Here is a 22,194-nt window from a genome sequence, read left to right as displayed (position 1 = left end):
ATATATATATATATATATATATATATATATATATATATACAGTGCCTTGCAAAAGTATTCATACCCCTTCATTTTGCATTATGTCAAACTGCTTTAAATTAGTTTTTCCCCACATCAATTTACACTCCATACACCATAATAATGACAAAGCAAAAACCAGATTTGCAAATTTTATAAATGTATTAAAAATAAAACACTGAAATAAGTACATTGCATTAAGTATTCATACCCTTAACTCAGTACATAGTTGAAGCACCTTTACAGCCTCAAGTTTTTGGGTCTGATGTGACAAGCTTTGCACATCTGCATTTGGCAATTATCTGCCATTCTTTGCCTCACCTTTTCACCTCTCAAGCTCTGTCAGCTTGGATGGGGGCTGGCAGACATTTTCTAGAGTCCTAGTTGTTCCAGTCGTCTTCCATTATGGATAATGCTTATGTGAACCGTCAATGCAGCAGATTTGTTTCTGAACTCTTCTCTAGATCATTGCCTTAACGCAAGTCTGTCACTGAGCTCTACAGGCAGTTATCTTGACCTCAGGACTTGGTCTTTGCTCTGATATGCATTTTCAGCTGTTAGACCTTTTCTGAGAGGTGTGTGCCTTTCTAAATCATACTCATTCAAATGAATTTGAAGTGTAGTAACATCTAGAAGCAATATGAATGCTGCTGAGCTAAATTTCGAGTGTCCCAGAAAAGGGTTTGAATACTTATGCAACGGGATCTCGTTTTTTTATTTCTAATAAATTTGCAAAGTTGTTACAAACCTGTTTTGTGCTTTGTCATTATGGTGTATGAGATGTAGATTGATGTGGGAGAAAAAAAAAGTAATTTAAAGCAGTTTAACATAATGCTGCAACAAATCAAGGGGTATGAATACTTTTGCAAGGCACTGCATATTGTCATAAAAAAATAAAAATATGGCACTTATAAAAACAGAAAAATAAATAGCCAGATAAGACAGAGCTCTGGTTAGCATTTATTTTTTTAATTAGAAATAATATACAATTAAATTCAATCAAAGTTTAGTTTAATTTAATTTAAATAATTCCAGCCAGATAAGACAGAGCTCTGGTTAGCATTAGCAGTTTTTTATGCATCATGCAACATCGTTCTCTGTTTGAATTAAATTAAAACCTAAATAATAATAATAATAATAATAATAATAATAATAATCAATACATATTTTTTTTATAAAAATAAAATGAATATCTCCAAGGCATTCATTTTCTTACTCTATTATAGGCTATTATTTATAGCAATAATTCAAACGATGCGACACGCTGATGCCATTGTGTCCCTGAAGGCTGTTTAACATTAATCTGAGGAGCGGGTCTTTCTCTGTTTTCCTAAATACAGTCATTAGCACCGGTTCTGGGAAGCAGCAGGGTTTCCATTAATGGATTAATGAGAGCGTTTGATTACTATCATCAATCAATATGAGGCATGTGACGTCATAAAGGACACAGATGAGTGATCGCTTGAGAGATCAATCGATGAATAGATAAAACAGCACAACACACAACAACCAATCCAGTTGATACATAACATTTCCCACTATTCATTTTGGAATAGATTCAGATTGAGTGTATTGAATGACATTGTTCTGGCATTTACTGGTTTAATTAAATTAGACTTAGTGGAAATTGACATAAGTCACTTTTATAAAAAAAAAAAAAAAAAATTGAAAAGCTTCAACAGCATTTGTATAATCAGTCCATTTAATTCACCAAATATTCAGAACTGTATCATTGAAAAGAATCATTTCCAAAGAGGGATTCATTCACTCATGCCTTTTTAACTCACTAACTCAATGATTCAGTCTCAGTGGTTCTTGAGTTAATAGCTGACTGGAGAGAAGACTGTCATTGAATAACGTGTTTATCACAAAAAGCTATTATATGACTTCTCAAGACTCAGTATATACAATTTTGCTAGCAGTCATTACAGTTTTGTAGCTATGAATCAAGCGGGCAGGAGATATTACAGAAGGATTATATAAACGTTGAAGACAGCTGCCATATTTACCCATGAAGGCGACTGGGCTTAATCAAAACCTCCCCATAAAAATCCCTGTGGTTTAAACAAGAATGGCACTCTATGAAAATACAGTATGCTCTGCGTGATGGTGTTTATTTATAGCCGTGGAATCGCAGGGTTAATCGCTGTGGCCTAGTTTGTGGGCTGGTACCGAGGATAAAAGCTCACAGCACAAATGAGAGACTGACTCACTGAATTGAACAGGGTATGCATTAAAACGGTTGCGAGAATCGAATCAAAGTGCCTGTTATTGATGTTTATATCATTCCCTGTGGTTGTATGTGACATGTTAAGGATAGGATGGAAATAAATGTGGTATTAGATCACCATGTGGTCACTGCTTTCAAACCTGCTGTTAATTTTAATCATTTTATGTTTTTCCTGAACATTAAAAGCCAACTTATATAACTTTTCTTGTGTGGAACACAAAAGGAGATCTTTTCAATGAAAGTCGATGGGGTCCAAAGTTGTTTGGCTGTTGTTTTTCCTTAAAACATCTTTATTTGCATTCTGTAAAAGAAAGAAAGTCATACAGGTGTGAACTGACATGAAAGTTAATACATGATTTCCTTTTCTGCATCAGCTAACTTTTTCTTACTCTACCTTTAAGACCCCTATATACAGTCATGCGCAAAATTACTCATACCCCTGGCAAATTCTGACTTAGTTATTTTTATTCAACCGGCAAGTTTTTTTTTTTTTTTTTTGACTGTAAATGACACAGGCTTCTCCCAAAAGATAATAAGACGATGTACAAGAGCATCATTGTGGAAAAAAAAATTATACCCTTTCCAAAGTTCTATACCATTCCAAATAGTCCAAGCTGTTCTAAAGCATCCTAATTACCCTGATTCATTGGGAACAGCTGTTTTAATCAACTCAACAGGTGAAAAACAGAAGCTCTCTGCTGTTGGTTTGTAGACAGTCATGGCTAAGACAAAGGAGCTCACTGAGGACCTGCGGCTGCGCATTGTGGCTGCTCACAAGTCAGGAAAGGGCAATAAGACCATATCTAAATGTTTTGAAGTTCCAGTGGCTACAGTGCAAAGTATTATTAATAAAAAAATTCAAGACATTCCACACTGTGAAAAATCTCAGAGGATGTGGTCGGAAGCCAAAAGTGACACCTGTGCTGGCCAGGAGGATAGTGAGAGAGGTGAAAAAGAATCCAAGGATCACCACCAAGGCCATCCTGATGAATCTGGGCTCTGCTGGTGGCAACATCTCAAGGCAGACAGTCCAACAGACACTGAACACCGCTGGGTTCCACAGACGCAGACCAAGGAGGACACCACTTCTCCAGATAAGACACACAAAAGCCCGCTTGGCCTTTGCAAATGCTCATGTGGACAAAGAAGAAGACTTCTGGTCTTCTGTTTTATGGTCAGATGAAACAAAAATTGAATTGTTTGGCCACAATGATGTAGCCTTCATTTGGCGTAAAAAAAGGAGAAGCCTTCGACCCTAAGAACAGCATCCCCACTGTCAAACATGGTGCTGGGAACCTAATGTTTTGGGGGTGTTTTTCAGCCGGTGGACCAGGGAACCTAATCACAGTAAACAGCACCATGAAAAAGGAGCAATACATCAAAATTCTCAACAACAACATCAGGCAGTCTGCAGAGAAACTTGGCCTTGGGCACCAGTGGACATTTCAGCACGACAACGACCCAAAACACACAGCAAAAGTGGTGAAGAAATGATTAGCAGACAAAAACATTAATGTTTTGCAGTGGCCCAGCCAGAGTCCTGACTTAAATCCAATTGAGAATCTGTGGAGGGAGCTAAAGATCAGGGTGATGGCAAGGAGACCCTCCAACCTGAAAGAGTTGGAGCTCATCGCTAAAGATGAATGGGCAAAATACCAGTAGGGACATGCAAAAAGCTGGTCAGCAATTATAGGCAGCATTTGATTGCTGTAATAGCCAATAAAGGAAAGGATATGAATAATTTTGGACATGCCACGTTTTGTTCAAATGTAAATAAAAGATGAGTAATAATTTTTTCCACAATGATGCCTCTTGTACATCGTCTTATTATCTTCTGGGAGACGTCTGTGTCCTTTTTATAAAAAAAAAAAAAAAAAAAAAACTTGCTGGTTGAATAAAAGTAACTTTAAGTCAGAATTTGCCAGGGGTATGAATAATTTCGGGCTTGACTGTATCTCTGTTATGATTGGCTATCCTTTTCACATGGATGTCACTGCTTGCGTATGGGTTGCAGGTTTATTTTCGAGGCCAATAGAGTTGGCACTGCTTGTTTCTGACAATAATTTAAAATTTAGTCCCATTGGCAAAAGTCTGGGAAATTCTGTAAGTGTGAGTATGCGGTTTTGTCAAACATTTTGTGAGGTGGAATTAGTTAATGAGATACATACAGTAGATATTGTGTTTCATTAGCGAAATTTACGCACAAAAAGTTCCATTGTCTTTTGTCAGTAATGTAGCTATGTATGATCTCGAATATTTTCAAATCTTTCAAATGTTTGCAAAACTTACGATAACATAGATTCCTGGATTTCTTCAAGTAATGGTAAATATGACCACGCTTTTAGTGTCTGCTTGAACTGTGCTGTTTATTTTGCAAACAAATGACTCTTAGCCAAAAACCGAAAAACATTACTTCTAATAAAAAAATGCTAATTCATAATAGAGTTTTTTTAATAAATAGTATTTTAAAAATCATTCAGATATTTGATTTGAAAAAAAAAAAAAAATCATTGGTCATTCAGATATTTGATTTGAAAAAAATATCATTGGTCATTGTTTAGCATATTGAGGTTGAAGCATAATGTTTATTCAGTTGAAATTAATTAATTAATTAATTGCAGAATTACTAATTATTTTTACAAAAAAGTGACATTTATATGATTACATGTAACATTTATAATAATAATAATAATGTATTTCATTTGTATTCCTATTTTCTAAAACCCAAATCACTATGCAACATCAAAATAATACTGTAATATTAATTTCACATTTATATTTACATGTATGCAATATGTTTATGATATTAAATTCATGCTGCAACATTTTTACGATACTTTGTTAAACATATGAGATATATATCTTCATACAACAGTTCTTTTTGGTGTTCAAATCTGATTGGCTGAGAGGAGCGTGATATTCTAGTGATAACAGGACTTTTAGCTGTCACAACAAACTTTTCACCTTTTGTGTCCCTCCGCTTGCAATATTGCTCACAGCGAGTGTCATGGCGGACGCACAAATCCACTGTATTTTTATAAATAATGCTGTTTTTGTGTCACAGAATGTAGTTTTTTTTTTTTTTTTTCTCGAATGTACTTGTTTAGACTTCAGATATGCGGTTTGTTAATAAAGATAACATCTATTTGAACATTTGCTTCAATGTTTTTGAATATATGAGCTCCAGGCCATCTGGCCACTGGCTCTGATGTCTCTATAGTTATTAAACATGATATATGCTTCATTTTGGGTAAATCTAATGGTCTCCTTAATCTATTTTTTGTTCCAGAGCAGATAATTTTGGCTGAGGGCAGAATCTCATCACATTATATTTTAATGCTTTATATCAGAGCGCTGCCTTTGTACTTTTGACTGAATTGCCTAGCAGCTTTTATGATGGCTGCTGTTGTTTATTAAAAGTTATTATTAAATAAATAATAGTTTATATAAATAATAGTGATATTTAACAATAGTATTTAGTATTGAAAAGCGATGTGTGTGTGTGTGTGTGTGTGTGTGTGTGTATATGTACCTTGTATTCATCACGTTGTGGGGACCAAATGTCCCCACAAGGATAGGAATACCAGTAGATTTTGACCTTGTGGGGACATTTCTCAGGTCCCCATGAGGAAACAGGCTTATAAATCATGCACAATGAGTTTTTTTGAGGAAGTAAAAGTGTGCACAATCTCCTGTGAGGGCTAGGTTTAGGTGTAGGGTAGGTGTAGGGCGATAGAAAATATGGTTTGTACAGAATGAAAACCATTACGGCTATGGAATGTCCCCATAAAACATGTAAACCCAACATGTGTGTGTGTGTGTGTGTGTGTGTGTGTGTGTGTGTGTGTGTGTGTTTGTGATGGTGATTTTAGTTATTACGTCATTAGACAAGAGACTGATTTTATGAGTTAGCAGTAAAAACTTTTATATTGAAAGAGACTGAAATGCTGTTGTAAACAAGGATGTTATTTGTACTTAAAATAACAGCTTGTAAGACGTAGCCAACAAATGCACTGAGCAGCGCTGTCATCGGAAATCACTCCTAACAAGTGAAAGGATAGTATTACAAAGATATCGCTTTCCTCAGCAGACATTAAAACTAATGTTTTATTGTGAATATGAGACTGAGCTGAAGAATAAATCCTGTAACAGATGTAGGTAATCACACTCACTCAGTCCATCTATCTCTCATAATACTCTATAATACAGTAAGATTTTAATACAGTAATACAACAAGCTTTCAATAAAGCAACTTGATGTTTTTCGTTACTAGTTCTGTTTTCGAATCAGTAACGGAGGCTTTGGGCTCAGCTGTTAAACTGTCAATTTGGGATTTGAATCCGTGGCCGAAGGAAGTAGTTTAGCAAAAAAAGAGGGTTTCTAAAGACACTCTGTTATTTTGTTTATGTATTTACACACTTGTGTGTCAAACTGTGTGTATAAATTCAATATCACATTTGTAGCCATGCAGTATAGCTATATATCGGCACATTGTCGTTACCTATGGTTCTTGGCCTGCTACTTGTATGATATTGCTGATTTATGAACATTTATACTATAATATTTTATGATAAGTATTATTATATAATTATGGATTTGTGCTCCAGGGCGTCAGCGGCCGTTAAGCGCTCATCAACCCACTGAGAGCAGCCTCACCTCACCAGATCTTCTGGAATTTGCCATTGGCTCTGATGTCTCCATAGTGGTTAAACATGAGATATAATTTGTTATGGATAAATCTAACAGGCAGTCTTTGGTCTCATTAATTTATTACTTGTTCCAGAGCAAATCGTTTTGGCTAAGGGCAAAATCTCATCATGTTATATTTTATGTAAATGGAATGCTGCATATAAGCGCGCTGCCTTTGTACTTCTGACTGAAATCACACTTTTCTTCAGGGGACATTTAAACTAATGTTTTATTGTGAATATGAGATTGAGCTGAAGAATGAATGCTGTATCAGCTGCAGGTAATCACACTCACTCAGTCCATTTGAGATTTGAATCTGTGGTGGAAGGAAGTAGTTATGCAGAAAAGAGGGTTTTTAAAGACACTCCGTTGTTGTTTCTTATGTATTTACTCACTCGTGCCAACGAACTGTTGTATAAACGGAACTTGTAGCCGTGCAATATAGCTGTATATCGGCAAGTTGTGATTACCTAGAGCGCTCGGCCTGCTATTCATGTAAAATTGCTGATTTATAAACAATTTTATGATAATTATTATTATATAATTATAATATAATCATGGGAATTAAACCTATAACCAGAAAAGTCGGTTGGATCCTTTGGATTTTGGAGCTGTCCATTCTAATGACAAAACCCTAAAGATTAGCTTTTTGTTGCTTTATATACAAATGCCTTTTTCAAAAGACCAAAAAAGATTTTTGCATGTTATGACTCCTGTAGGAAAGGCCTTGAAATTGCATCACAAACCACTTCACGCTTTCTCAGCAAGACGCCAACCATTCCTCCTGAACCCGAGGTCAGTTACCGAAGGTACTATTAGATAAAGTACAAAACTGATGGGTTGACCGAGTTCACCTCAGCTGTGATGGTCAGGCGCATTTGTTCATCAAAGATTCATTGCAAACTGATGCAACCCAAGTTTCTCCACTTCATGAAAGCGAATGAATTTCCCTCCAGTTCTTCAACCGCAAGGTGCCTTTATTCCTTTAGTCTCTGTGGTGTGTGCAAATGTGGTGTGTAACAGAATTGTGCTTCTGATCTTCTCGTATTGATCGCGTTTAGAGAATTCGTCGAGGGAGAGAAAGGAATCAATTTCGCGCCAACAGCAAGGAATAAACAATAACTCCCAGTTCTCTTCTGTCTGCTCGAGTCTAATGTCTTCTGACAGACACCAAATACCGGGAATAAAATATACTGGGTTGAAAGTGTAGCCGGCTGTCTAATGTGAATATGCCGGTTCTATTTGTCGGGCTTAAAAAGCTTTAACTGACACCGGCGTTCTCGGTATTGCGCGTGGTCATCCTTGCTTTAGCGTGCTAACTGATGCTAATAGTTTGTGACACGGCCCATCAGAAGCGAGCGCCGTGAGCGCGTTCTGAAACGATTAGATTTTTCTACTGGGCTGTAAATGTTCTCGTTTTCCTGCCTTTAGCTCCAGGCTGTAACACCTCTGATGTTCTGCGCTGTTTTGTTGTGGTTTTCGGGGAGCCTGTAGATGCTCCGTTGAGTGTGTGGAACAATGTGCCAGAACACCAGTCATCTAAAGTGCTGTCGTGTTTTATTAATGCTCATCTCCCCATGGATCAAAATGTGGCGGGTTGGTCCGGCAGAGGTCACACGGCAGCGGTCAGTACAGGATTAGATCTACATCTCTTCCTCTGACGGATCTTCAGTGGTTTGGTGACTCAGTCCCTGGTGTCATTCTGCTGTAAATCTCATAATACTGCAGAAGTTGGTGTTTTTTTTGAAGACTGTGGATATTGTATTTTTGTCCAGAACACACTGGCTCCCCGCTGAAGAGACAAGCACAGCTGGAGTTTTGGATGCTGGTCTCAGCATGGGCTTCTGCCATTATTCAGGAAGTTACTTTGAAACTAGCTTTGCCAACTACATATCTATCTATGCATTTCCAGTTGAGGTCAAAAGTCTACATAAATCAATTCTTTATTTTACCAAAATAAGAGAGATCGTAAAAAATGCATGTTATTTTTTTATTTAGTAAGAATAAGATATTGAAACTGCCGGCTGTTCTTCAGAAAAATCCTTCAGGTCCTAAATTTTATGTATTTGAACCCTTTTCAAAAATGACTGTATGATTTTGAGATCCATCTTTTCACACTGAGGACAACTGAGGAACTCATATGCAACTATTACAGAAGGTTCAAACGCTCACTGATGCTCCAGATGGAAAAACAATGCATTAAAAGCCAGGGGGTGAAAACTTTTGAACAAAATGAAGAGGTGTTTCTTTTTTTTCTTATCTTGCCTAAATATCATATTTTGCCCTTTTGAAGCTACAAAAGATACTTACATGTTTCCCAAAAATTGAATTTACCCTGATCTTCAAATTCAAAAAGTTTTCATCCCCGGTATATATTAATATTTGTATTTATTTACCTGTTTACCACTTGTCATGTGACCATTAACCGATATCAGAGAACCGTCAACATGCAAATCAGTTACTTTATTATTAACATTTTACCTTAAGAGGGCCTTTAAGTAACTATATTAGGCAAAACAGGTTTTGCTGACCAAAATCTCTGCATTACATGTGAATGTAAACAATGTGAATTTGTGCATTTTACTGTGTTTGCGTAAAAACATAATTGCATAAATTATGTTTCTTACTGTAAATATGTAGTAGAAAACCCATGAAAGTTAAAAAAAATCAATTCTACTACGTATTTCAATAAGAGACATCGTTTATATTATATTAAGCCATGCCAGTGTTAATACCCAGGGTTCCCTTTAAAAGATGGCAGGGTCTAGGCAGGGTTTTTCATTCATTTTAGCAGTGTCTCTTTATTCAAGTCTTCTCTGTTTCTTCTTCACAGTTTAAAGGTCAAGCAAATCTCCATGTCTTTGAAGACTGGTGTGGCTCCTCAGTCGCTCAGCTCAGGAAGAACCTGCATTTTCCTCTCTACCCCCATGTGAGTATCAACAGAAACACAATCACCTTCTGCTCCAAAAGTCTGAGACTACATCTATTTAGCATTTTTCAATGCAATATTACAGTGAGGGAAAATTATTTGATCCCCTGCTGATTTTGTGTGTTTGCCCACTAACAAAGAAATGATCAGTCTATAATTTTATTGGTAGGTTTATATGAACAGTGAGAGACAGTATAACAAAAAATCCTGAAAAATGCATTTAAAAAAAATTATAAATTGATATGCATTTTAATGAGTGAAATATATATTTGATCCCCTATCAATCAGCAAGATTTCATGCTCCCAGGTGTCTTTTATAAAGATAACAAGCTGAGATTAGGAGCACTCTCTTAAAGGAAGTGCTCCTATTCTCAGCTTGTTAACTGTAAAAAAGATGTTCACAGAAGCAATCAATCAATCAGATTCCAAACTCTCCACCATGTCCAAGACCAAAGAGCTGTCCAAGGATGTCAGGGACAAGACTGTAGACCTACACAAGGCTGGAATGGGCTACAAGATTGGCTACAAGTTACAACAGTTGGTGCAATTATTCGCAAATGGAAGAAACACTGAATAACTGTCTCTGAATAGCTAATCTTTTTTGGTCTGGGGCTCCATGCAAGATCTCACCTCGTGGAGTTTCAATGATCATGAGAATGGTGAGGAATCAGCCCAGAACTACACTGGAGGATCTTGTCAATGATCTCAAGGCAACTGAGACCAAGAAAACAATTGGTAACACACTACGCCGTAAAAGACTAAAATCCTAAAGTGCCCGCAAGGTCCCCCTGCTCAAGAAAGCACATGTACAAGTTTGCCAATGAACATCTGAATGAATTAGAGAAGAACTTGGTGACAGTGTTGTGATCAGATGAGACCATTCAACTCGCCGTGTTTGGAGGAGGAAAAATTCTGCCTATGACCCCAAGAACACCAGGTGGAAACATTATGCTTTGGGGGTGTTTTTCTGCTAAGGGGACAGGACAACTGCACCGCATCAAAGGGATGATCTTGAGTGAGAACCTCCTTCCCTCAGCCAGGGCATTGAAAATGGGCCGTAGATGGGTATTCCAGCATGACAGTGACCCAAAACACACGGCCAAGGCAACAAAGGTGTGGCTCAAAATAAAGCACATTAAGGTCCTGGAGTGGCCTAGCCGGTCCCATTGAAAATTTGTGGAGGGAGCTGAAGGTTTGAGTTGCGAAACGTCAGCCTCGAAACATTAATGACTTGGAGAGGATCTGCAAAGAGGAGTGGGACAAAATCCCTCCTGAGATGTGTGCAAACCTGGTGGCCAACTACAAGAAACGTCTGACCTCTGTGATTGCCAAGTACCAAGTACTAATGTTTTGCGAAGGGGTCAAATACTTATTTCACTCATTAAAATGCAAATCGATTTAGAACTTTTTTGAAATGCGTTTTTCTGGATTTTGTTTGGTTGTTGTTATTCTGTCTCTCACTGTTCAAATAAACCTACCATTAAAATCATAGACTGATCATTTCCTCATCAGTGGGCAAATGTACAAAAAAATTTTTTCCCTCACTGTATATTATTAGCTTCCTTTAAAACTTCATGATCATGTTCTCTAGAATCATGTAAAAATGACCCAAAGAGCGTCTTGTGCTTTAATGGATGAAATCCCAAAACATCCAGGTTTACATAACGGTCTCAGATGTTTGGACAGATAGACGTGTGTGTTTGTTATTTTCTTGAGAGTGTGAGCATGTCTGTGCTTCTCTGTGTCTTTCATACTTCAGAACTCCCACAGAGCAGTTCTCAAGTTCATGTCGTCTCAGGTGATATAGAATTTGAAATTGCTTTGTCTATTGTCCTGGAGCGGCTATAACTCACACTTCCGTCTCGAGAGACGTGTGTGCTCACATAAACATCAGGAGATTGCAAGGAAAAACAGTGAAAGCTTACTACTTGCATACTGAAAATTGAGCATAATTAAGTTTTCTGAAATAATTAATAGCAAAACCGATGCGGATTTACTGATGTGCAGTCACTCGGCAATGAGATATTAAAAATGAATCTTTAATTCAACTCTTGAAACAGTTTGTACTCTTTTTGCTCGCCCCGTGGCCGGTTTTTACTGCAGGAAGCTTTAAAGAGGACAATTTGTTTTTAGATGAGCCAGTTAATTATTAAAATCAACACATTAATTATTGATTATCTGTTTAGCTTGTATGATTTATGAGATGGAAGATAGTGCTATGATTGAGTTGAGCTAAATGCAAAGAGGAAATCTGGAATTTGAATTATAATAATCTTACCAAAAAGTGATAAATACAGATGTGATACGAGATGGTTGAGTTATTGGTACGGTAAACTTTAGCAAGGATATTTAAGAGCGCATTGTTTTGGTTTGATGGCGTGATGATGTGCGAAAAACATAATTGAGTTTTAGAGTAATGTGACAGCGCTGTGTTTGGTTAGATAGGCATTTTTAAACACAAGCCCACGGCTTGCACTACAGCGGCCGTAAATTTGCATGGGGAGCCCAGTGAAGCGGAACTGAAACGGTGGAAAGTAAATATTAGCAGAAAGCCGGGTAAACAAGCAGCTATGTGATAGTTGGGAGGAATTTGCTCTTTAGAAGAACTTGTCAGCGTGTTACACTCAGTTGGGAAATTCATTTCTCTACCGCGGAAGAGAACTTCAGTGTTTTCAGATTGGAATTAAATCTAATGCAAATATTTTATCATACATATATGCGTTTAAAATGAACAGTCTTTTTTGATGAGTCATCCTGCACTCGAGGGTGTGTCCAAATTTGATCCAATCAAATTCTTTCTAAAAATGAATGCCCCTCCTACTAAAATCGGCTACTTCTGACTATGATATGCCCACCCTAACTTCCTTTTTCATAAGAAGTAAAAATAAAACCTAGGATTAAAATAAGGAAAATAAATAAACAAAGGAGGGAAAAAATAAATAAAATTGTAATTGTTGAACCATTTCATAGGGTCTTTAAGTAGAAATTTATTTGTTTATTACAAGTAAAATATTATTTATTATAAGTTAATTGTTGGTATAATAATTCTAAGATTATATATTGTAGTTTTGCTAATGAATTATGGATTTAGGTGGCATATACAATATTTATTTATTTATTTGTCACCATGAAAATCAATCAAGCATTTATGTATTTCATCCCATCATTTCATTATTGTTAATTAATACTTTTATTTTGGTGCCACTGTCAACATCATTTATTTGTTTGTTTGTTTAAATTCCATCATTAATAATTTTTATTTTGGTGTCACAATGGAATTTATTTATTTATTTACCACTTTTATTTTGGTGTCACTATGGATTTTTTTTTTTTATCTATTTACTTACTTTTATTTTGGTGTTGCCATCAAAATCATTTATGTATTCATTCATTAATTCATTTGCTTTTATTTTGGTGTTACTATCAAAATCATTTATTTATTTATTTACTTATTTTTATTTTGGTGTCACCATCACAAGCATTAATTTATTTATTTTTAAATGTAGTATTTTTATTATTATCATTATTTATTTTTTTGTGTCACCATTGAAATGTAATTTATTAATTAATTTATTTAGTAATTTATTCACTTTTATTTTGGTGTCACTATCAAAAACATTTATTTATTTATTTATTTAAATTCCATCATTTATTATTTTAATGGAGAAATGTATTTATTATTTATTTATTTACTTTTATTTTGGTGTCACTATCAAAATCATTTATTTATTTATTTATTTTAAATGTATTATTATTATTATTATTATTATTATTATTATGTCACCATTAAAATGTATCTATTTACTTACTTGTATGCTTTTATTTTGGCATTTATTTATTTATTTATTTACTTTTATTTTGGTGTCACTGTCAAAATCATGTATTTATTTATTTATTTATATAATTTGCTTGCTTGCTTTTATTTTGGTGTCACTATCAAAATCATTTATTTATTTTTTTAAATGTATTATTATTATTATTATTATTATTATTATTATTATTATTATTATTATTATTATGTCACCATTAAAATGTATTTATTTACTTGTATGCTTTTATTTTGGCATTTGTTTATTTATTTATTTATTTATTTACTTCTATTTTGGTGTCAATGTCAAAATCATTTATTTATTTATTTATTTATATAATTTGCTTGCTTGCTTTTATTTAGGTGTCACCATCAAAATAATGTATTTATTTATTTTTAAATGTATTATTATTATTATTTAGGGCTGTCAAAATTAACGCGTTAATCGCGCGTTAACGCAAATTCATTTTAACGGCACTAATTTTATTAACGCGCGATTAACGCAGCGCGCATTTCTGTTTGACCCACTACCTAGCCCATAGTTAAAGAAATGGATGCAGTGCTGCCAACCTAGCGAAAAGTGTCTAGCAACAATACATAAACACATAATTGGACAAACCCAATATAGTTTCTGAGGCTCTTCGGTTTTGCTGAACGTGCGTGAGGTCTCCCAATGAATGCGCGCGCACCTCCCTCTCTTCATATCTGCGTCTGCTCTGTTCAGCGAGCGGCAGTGGAGCAGCGCTTTCGGTTAAAACAGATGTTATGTTCATTCCAGTGCTTGAAGTGGGCCGGTACGCAGGTACTTCTGTATTTTATCCTTTTGCGTACACCGGCACTTCTGCCATATTTAATGAATGCAAGCGGAGTCGGGCTACGTTAGGATTGTTGCTGTGGGGTTGATGCGTAAAGCCACATACGAGTATGCACGCGAAAACGGCGTATTAAATGCACGTCAAACACATGCATAATTGCATATCATATGTACGCCAAAGTTAATTTCAGCTTGTTAATAGCACGCCAAATAGAAACAGAAAGTCGTGCTAGTGCGCATTTGCATGAGACCAGGCTCTCCAATCAGTACATTATAACCAAAACAATACATTAAAACATAAAAGAAGCAGGTTTTTGGGATCACATAACTTTAAATGGCTAAACACCTAAAAAGTCAAAGGATCCTGAAGGCATTCAAACAGGAAGTTAAAAACAACGATAATAATGCAGGGAATAGTGACTTATGTCCAGATGCCGGTAAATGATTCTTTTCAGTGATTGAATCATGATCATAATTCAGGATTTTTTTTTTGTTATTATTTCATATTACTTTGGTTGTCTGATAACAGAAATATTACATCAAAACAATGGAAACAGTTTTGTTGAGAACTTGGCTGCATCAAATGACAGTATGTGGGCACCGAGAGGCAAACAAATGTAATAATAAATGTAGATTTTACATGTTCAGAAGAAGTGAGCTGCCCTGTCCTGCAAATAATGTAAACAGGCTTGTGTAAGTAAATTGCTCAGTGCAAAGAAAGAGAAGTAATGGGAACCTGGTGTTTCTATGTTCTTTTTTTCATGTGTCTAATAGACATGAACAAGTTATTTGAAAAACATCTATGACATTTGAAACAAGTTAGTCTAGTCAAGTATGGTTTCACTGATAATAAGCACATATTTGCTTAAAGCATCCATGCCAATGTTGATTAGAGTATTAAAAACTTTAAAAAGTGTTAATTTAAGGTACATTTAGAACAGATAAAAATGTGCGATTAATCGCGAGTTAACTCAAGACAACCATGCGATTAATCGCGATTAAAAATTTTAATCGATTGACAGCCCTATTATTATTATGTCACCATTAAACTGTATTTATTTACGTGCTTGCTTGCTTTTATTTTGGCATTTGTTTATTTATTTATGTATTTATTTTTTATTTACTACTTTTATTTTGGTGTCACAATAGAATTTATTTATTTATTTAAATTCAATCTTTTATTACTATTATTTTGGTGTCACAATAAAAATGATTTATTCATTCATTCACTTTTATTTTGGTGTCACTAACAAAATCATTCATTTATTTATTTAAATTCCATCATTTACTACTTTTATTTTGGCGTCACAATGAAAATGATTTATGTATTTATTTATTTATATAATTTGCTTGCTTTTAATTTGGTGTCACCATCAAAATAATTTCTTTATGTATTTACTTTTTTATGTCACCATTAAAATGTATTTATTTATTTGTTTACTTTCTTGCTTGCTTTTATTTTGTTGTCACCATAAAAATCAATCGATCAATCAATAAATCAATCGATCAATCAATCAATCAGTCAATCAAGGCAAAAAAAGCATTTCTTTATTTTTAATTACTATAATTTTAGTGTCACCATACAAATATTTATTTATTTATTTGTTTGTTTGTTTACTTGTTTACTTTTATTTTGGTGTCACCATGAAATACATTCTGTTGTCATTTACTAACTTATTTTTTGGTTGAAGTATTCCTTGTGTTTTTGTTGAATATTATAGGATGTTGGAAGGTGTGTGCAAACTTCCAGCGTCTCTCATCATGTAAGGGGGCTGAATTTAATTGAAAGCCCCTACTGGTTGTAATGGCTAGAATTATACAGTTGGCTTCTCCTGATCGGTCTTTGTGTATTCTGTTTAGCTCAGACCACCTACGTAGTCCTCCCACTTCCTCAACTTTACTTTGTCATTTATTTATATATTTAGTTTTTGGGTACTTTTTTGGCAGGCCTGTTTTAATAGATCCCAGATCAAGACGTCTGACAGAAGTCACCCAAAGTTAAAAGCACATACGGCCACATACTGTGAAAATACTGTTCCGGAAACCGTCTATCTGTTCCTCCGCTTCTTTATCTCCGTCTTTCTGTCTCTGTGATTGTTGTGAACAGATGACAGATCTCTGAGATTCTGGTCTCTGTGTGTCTGTTTAGCATTTATGGCAGGGTGAGACTGGACAGACACAGCAGGAACGGCTGCAAAACTCAGAGAGGCGTTTTATTTGAAATAAAATGAGGCCATTATGTCTCAGTGATTGATTTTTATGACAAATATAAAAATTTTATAACAATTCTATGGACATTTAAGTCAGTTTTAATGACAATCACATTAAAACCGACTTGAAAACTTTTTATTATGTCTTCGTTATTCAGAGTTGCTTTTTTATTACAAAATCGTGAAATCTAAACATATATTGGAATATACATAAACCATTTCAATTTTTTTTAATGAATTAATACATGTGTGTGTGTGTGTGTGTGTGTGTGTGTGTGTGTGTGTGTGTGTGTGTGTGTGTGTGTGTGTGTGTGTGTGTGTGTGTGTGTGTGTGTGTGTGTGTACCTGGTATTCATCACGTTGTGGGGACCAAATGTCCCCACAAGGATAGGAATACCAGTAGATTTTGACCTTGTGGGGACATTTCTCAGGTCCCCATGAGGAAACAGGCTTATAAATCATGCACAATGAGTTTTTTTGATGAAGTAAAAGTATGCACAATCTCCTGTGAGGGCTAGGTTTAGGTGTAGGGTAGGTGTAGGGCCATAGAAAGTACGGTTTGTACAGTATAAAAACCATTACGCCTATGGAATGTCCCCATAAAACATGTAAACCCAACATGTGTGTGTGTGTGTGTGTGTGTGTGTGTGTGTGTGTGTGTATGCGTGTGGGTGTGTGTTTGTGAGAGAGAGAGAGGGAGAGAGAGAGAGAAATTCCATCCATTTAATGTCTATTAATGATTTTTCAAATGTTTAATAAAGTGGGAACTCTGTCAGCAAATAACAAGCAATATAAATGTAATTTCTAAACAAGAATATTTTGTGTCACGTCCAACCAAGCTGTAATTTTGCCAAATATGCTTAATGTGTAAAAAGGACACAAATACTACCTTTAAAGTTAGCCTTATCAAGGCTATAAGACGGCCATTTTATTCCAGAGATGTTTATGAGATGTTTACATACTAATTTCATAATGCATTTTCTCTCTCCAGACGAGAACTACTGTGAAGAAGTTGGCCGTGGCTCCAAAATGGAAGAACTATGGCCTGAGAATATTTGGATACATTCTACCTTACAAAGATGGTAAATGCTCGTTTGTAATTAAAGGATTAGTTCACTCCTGAATTAAAATGTACTAATAATTTACTTAGTTGTTCATGTCTTTCTTTCTTCAGTTGAAAAGAAATTATGGTTTTTGAGGAAAACATTCCAGGATTTGTCTCCATATAGTGGACTTCAGTGGGGAGCAATAGGTTGAAGGTCAAAATTGCAGATTCAAAGGGCTCTACACGATCCCAGCCGAGGAATAAGGGTCTTATCTAGTGAAACGATCGGTAATTTTTTTTAATAAAAATGCTTGTCTTGCACTAGCTGGACTTAGGCGGAAGTACCGACCCAGTGTTTACAAAGTGAACGTGCAAAGAAACGTTTGAAAACGACGATTTTGGATGATTTTGAAGTTGGAAGAAAGTTTTTCACTCTCGTTTCGCTGGATTAACACCATATTGAGCAACTATAGACCAATTTCAAATCTTCCGTTCATAAGCAAGATTATTGAAAAGGTTGTTTTCAATCAGCTGAATCACTACATAAACTCAAATGGATACCTGGACCATTTCCAATCTGGCTTCAGACAACATCATAGCACAGAGACAGCGCTCATAAAGATAATAAATGATATTCGCCTAAATTCAGATTCTGGCAAAATATCAGTGCTGGTACTACTAGATCTCAGTGCTGCGTTTGACACTGTCGATCATAACATTCTTTTAGATAGACTGGAAAACTGGGTCGGGCTTTCTGGGATGGTTCTCAAATGGTTCAGGTCATACTTAGAAGGGAGAGGCTATTATGTGAGTATAGGAGAACATAAGTCTAAGTGGACGTCCATGATATGCGGAGTCCCACAAGGCTCAATTCTAGCGCCTCTGTTGTTCAGCCTGTATATGCTCCCACTAAGTCAAATAATGAGAAAGAACCAAATTGCATATCACAGCTATGCAGATGATACCCAGATTTACCTAGCCTTATCGCCAAATGACTACAGCCCCATTGACTCTCTCTGCCAATGCATTGATGAAATTAACAGTTGGATGTGCCAAAACTTTTTACAGTTAAACAGGGAGAAAACGGAAGTCATTGCATTTGGAAACAAAGATGAAGTTCATAAGGTAAATGCGTACCTTGACACTAGGGGTCAAAAAACAAAAAATCAAGTCAAGAATCTGGGTGTGATTCTGGAGTCAGACCTCAGTTTCAGTAGTCATGTTAAAGCAGTAACTAAATCAGCATACTATCATCTTAAAAACATTGCAAGAATTAGATGTTTTGTTTCCCGTCAAGATTTGGAGAAACTTGTTCATGCCTTTATCACCAGCAGGGTGGACTATTGTAATGGTCTCCTCACCGGCCTTCCCAAGAAGACCATTAGACAGCTGCAGCTCATACAGAACGCTGCTGCCAGGATTCTGACTAGAACCAAAAAATCAGAGCATATTACACCAGTCCTTAGGTCCTTACACTGGCTTCCAGTTATGTTTAGGATAGATTTTAAAGTACTTTTACTTGTTTATAAAGCACTCAATGGCCTAGGACCTACATACATTGCAGATATGCTCACTGAATATAAACCTAACAGACAACTCAGATCACTAGGATCGAGTCAGTTAGTAATATCAAGGGTTCACACAAAACAAGGGGAATCCGCTTTTAGCTATTATGCCGCCCACAGTTGGAATCAGCTTCCAGAAGAGATCAGATGTGCTAATACATTAGCCACATTTAAATGCAGACTCAAAACTCACCTGTTCAGTTGTGCATTTATTGAATGAGCACTGTGCTACGTCCGAACAGTTTGCATTATTTTATGTATAATCATTTTACTGTATTAATTAATTTGAAATCATTTTTTTTTTTTTTTTTTTTTTTTAAATCATCTTAAATGTTCTTAATTTTGTTTTTATTGTTGTGATTATTATTTTAAATTTTTATGCTATTGTGATTTTAATTCCTTTTTATGTACAGCACTTTGAATTACCATTGTGTATGAAATGTGCTATATAAATAAACTTGCCTTGCCTTGCCTTGCCTTGGATTAGACCTTTATTCCTCATCTGGGATCGTGTAGAGCCTTTTGAAACTGTAGTTTGGACCTTCAACCCGCTGATCCCCGTTGAAGTCCCCTATATGGGGAAAAATCCTGGAATGTTTTCCTCAAAAACCCTTAATTTCTTTTCAACTGAAGAAAGAAAGACATGACATCTTGAATAATATGGGGCTAAACTAAACTGTCAGGAAATTTTAATTCTGGAAGTGAACTAATCATTTAAAGAGGTCATCGGATAGCCATTTTCCACAAGTTCATATGATTCTTTCTTAATGAAAAGTCTCTAATTTACTTTGGTTAAAAATTCTCAATAGTAGTGTAAAAAAACATTTTACCTTGTCAAAATCAGCTCTGCAAAATGTCAGCTCATTTTATCGCATGGGCCCTTTAAATGCAAATGAGTTCTGCTCGCCCCGCCCCTCTCTGCTGAGAGATTACAAGCTGTAATGTTTACTTTAGCCGCTTTAGCTGCATTTAGCTGCGTTTATCGGCGAAACTTGCCAACAAGCACATTATAAGAAAGGCCATTTGCAAAGATGCATAAAAAACCCTTCTACTCACTTCTGCTGTGAGTGAAGCTGCATCACGAATGATTCACACAAACATAGATGCATATGTAGATCGCGATCGGCGCTTTCCTTTTAAAAACACAATGGCAATCGTATTCGGACTGTTTCAGTTTGGTGAGGGTGGGTCTAAGGTAAGGCGCTCATGTCAATGTTTGGTCACACCGACAAGAAGCTGAGAATGACCTGATTTTAAAAATTACTTTTAAAGACTAAACAAATACCACTGGGTGGATTTTTATCATTGTAGGGTGGTTTTACACACACATTAATGTTCAAACAACATGGAAAAGTTAGTTTTGCATCCGATGACCCCTTTAAAGCCAAAATATATTGTTGATGTTTCTGTTGGGTACAATTGATTTATTCCCTCACAATCACACGCATACATGTTATCAAAGAATAACTAAGTATAATTTGCATACAATAAAAGAAAGGGTGTTGTTACCAGTGTTTGTTGCTTTTATTTTTTGCAGGTGATTTTCAGTTTGCGGTTTCTTCGGATGATAACTCTGAGTTCTGGTTGAGTTCCGATGAAAGTCCTCTCAACGCCCGTCTGCTGGCCTATGTGGGAAAGGTAAGTGATTTAAGATTGCAAAGATTTGCAGTGTTTGTCTTGTAATCATCTTGTAATGCTTACGATAATGTATATATAGTGCTTTGCGAAAGTATTCATACCCCCTTTTTTAACATTTCGTTATGTTGCTGCCTTATGTTAAACTGCTTTAAATGACTTTTTGACCCACATCAGTCTACACTCCATACACCATAATGACAAAGCAAAAAATGCTAATTTAATAGTAATAAGAAACTGAAATGATTCCATTGCTTAAGTATTTGTAACCTTTTTTGGGACACTTGAAATTTAGCTCAGGAGCATTCATATTGCTTGTAGATGTTACTACACTTGGAGTGAAGTTAACCTGTGGCAAATTCAATTGAATGGGAATGATTTGGAAAAGCACACTCCTCTCAGAAAAGGTCTAACAGCTGAAAATGCATATCAGAGCAAAAACCAAGCTCTGAGGTCAAAATAACTGCCTGAAGATCTCAGAAACAAGTCTGTGTCAAGGCACAGATCTGTGAAAGAGTTCGGAAAATATTCTGCTGCATTGAAGGTTCACAGAAGCATGTAGCCTCCATTATGCATAATGTAAGAAGTTTGGAACAACCAGGACTCTTCCTAGAGCTGGCCTTCTGGCCAAACTGAGCAATTGATGGAGAAGTGCATTGGTAAACGTGGGGACCAAGAACCTGATGGTCACCGAGCTCTATGATCATATATGCAGGTGGGATAAACTTACAGAAGGACAAACATCACTGGAACATACTTGGAATTTGCCACAAAGCACCTAAAGAACCCTCACACTGTGAGAAACAAGATTCTCTGGTCTGATGAACCTCAATTCCAAGCATCATGTTTGAAGGAAACCAGGCACTGCTCATCACCTGCAGAGTAGCATCCCAATAGTAAAGTGTGCTGGTAGCAGCCTCATGCTGTGGGGCAGTTTTTCAGCAGCAGAGACTGAGGGACTCATCAAAGTAGAAGGAAAGCTCAACACAGCAAAATTTAGAGATAGCCTTAATGAAAAAACCCAGTCCAGAGCATTCAGAACCTCAGACTAGGCAGAAGGTTCACCTTCCAACAGGACAATGACCCTAAGCACACAGCAAGAGTGGCTTATAAAGAACTCTGTGAAAGTCCTTGAGTGGCCCAGCCACAGCCTGGGCTTGAACCCAATCAAAGATTTCTGGAGAAACCTGAAAATATCAACCAGACCCCATCCAAGCTGAAGAAGCAAAGAGAAAAATAGCAGATAATTGC

At 35.9% G+C, this 22,194-nt stretch overlaps 1 protein-coding gene across 1 annotated transcript in view; it reads left to right on the top strand.

The window, feature by feature from the left end:
* The window catches only part of b4galnt4a (beta-1,4-N-acetyl-galactosaminyl transferase 4a), a 240,420-nt gene that overhangs the window by 129,886 nt on the left and 88,340 nt on the right, over positions 1-22,194 (top strand). Inside the window, exons 4-6 of the mRNA XM_073831802.1 lie at positions 9,771-9,866; positions 17,690-17,780; positions 20,846-20,946. Of these exons, the coding sequence (XP_073687903.1) occupies positions 9,771-9,866; positions 17,690-17,780; positions 20,846-20,946 (288 nt within the window). The remainder of the gene's footprint in view (positions 1-9,770; positions 9,867-17,689; positions 17,781-20,845; positions 20,947-22,194) is intronic.

This window comes from Garra rufa, chromosome 25 (genome assembly GCF_049309525.1).
Source record: "Garra rufa chromosome 25, GarRuf1.0, whole genome shotgun sequence".
NCBI lineage: Eukaryota > Metazoa > Chordata > Actinopteri > Cypriniformes > Cyprinidae > Garra > Garra rufa.
Note: the sequence above shows the minus strand (reverse complement) of the source record. Positions and strands in the feature narration are given on the sequence as shown.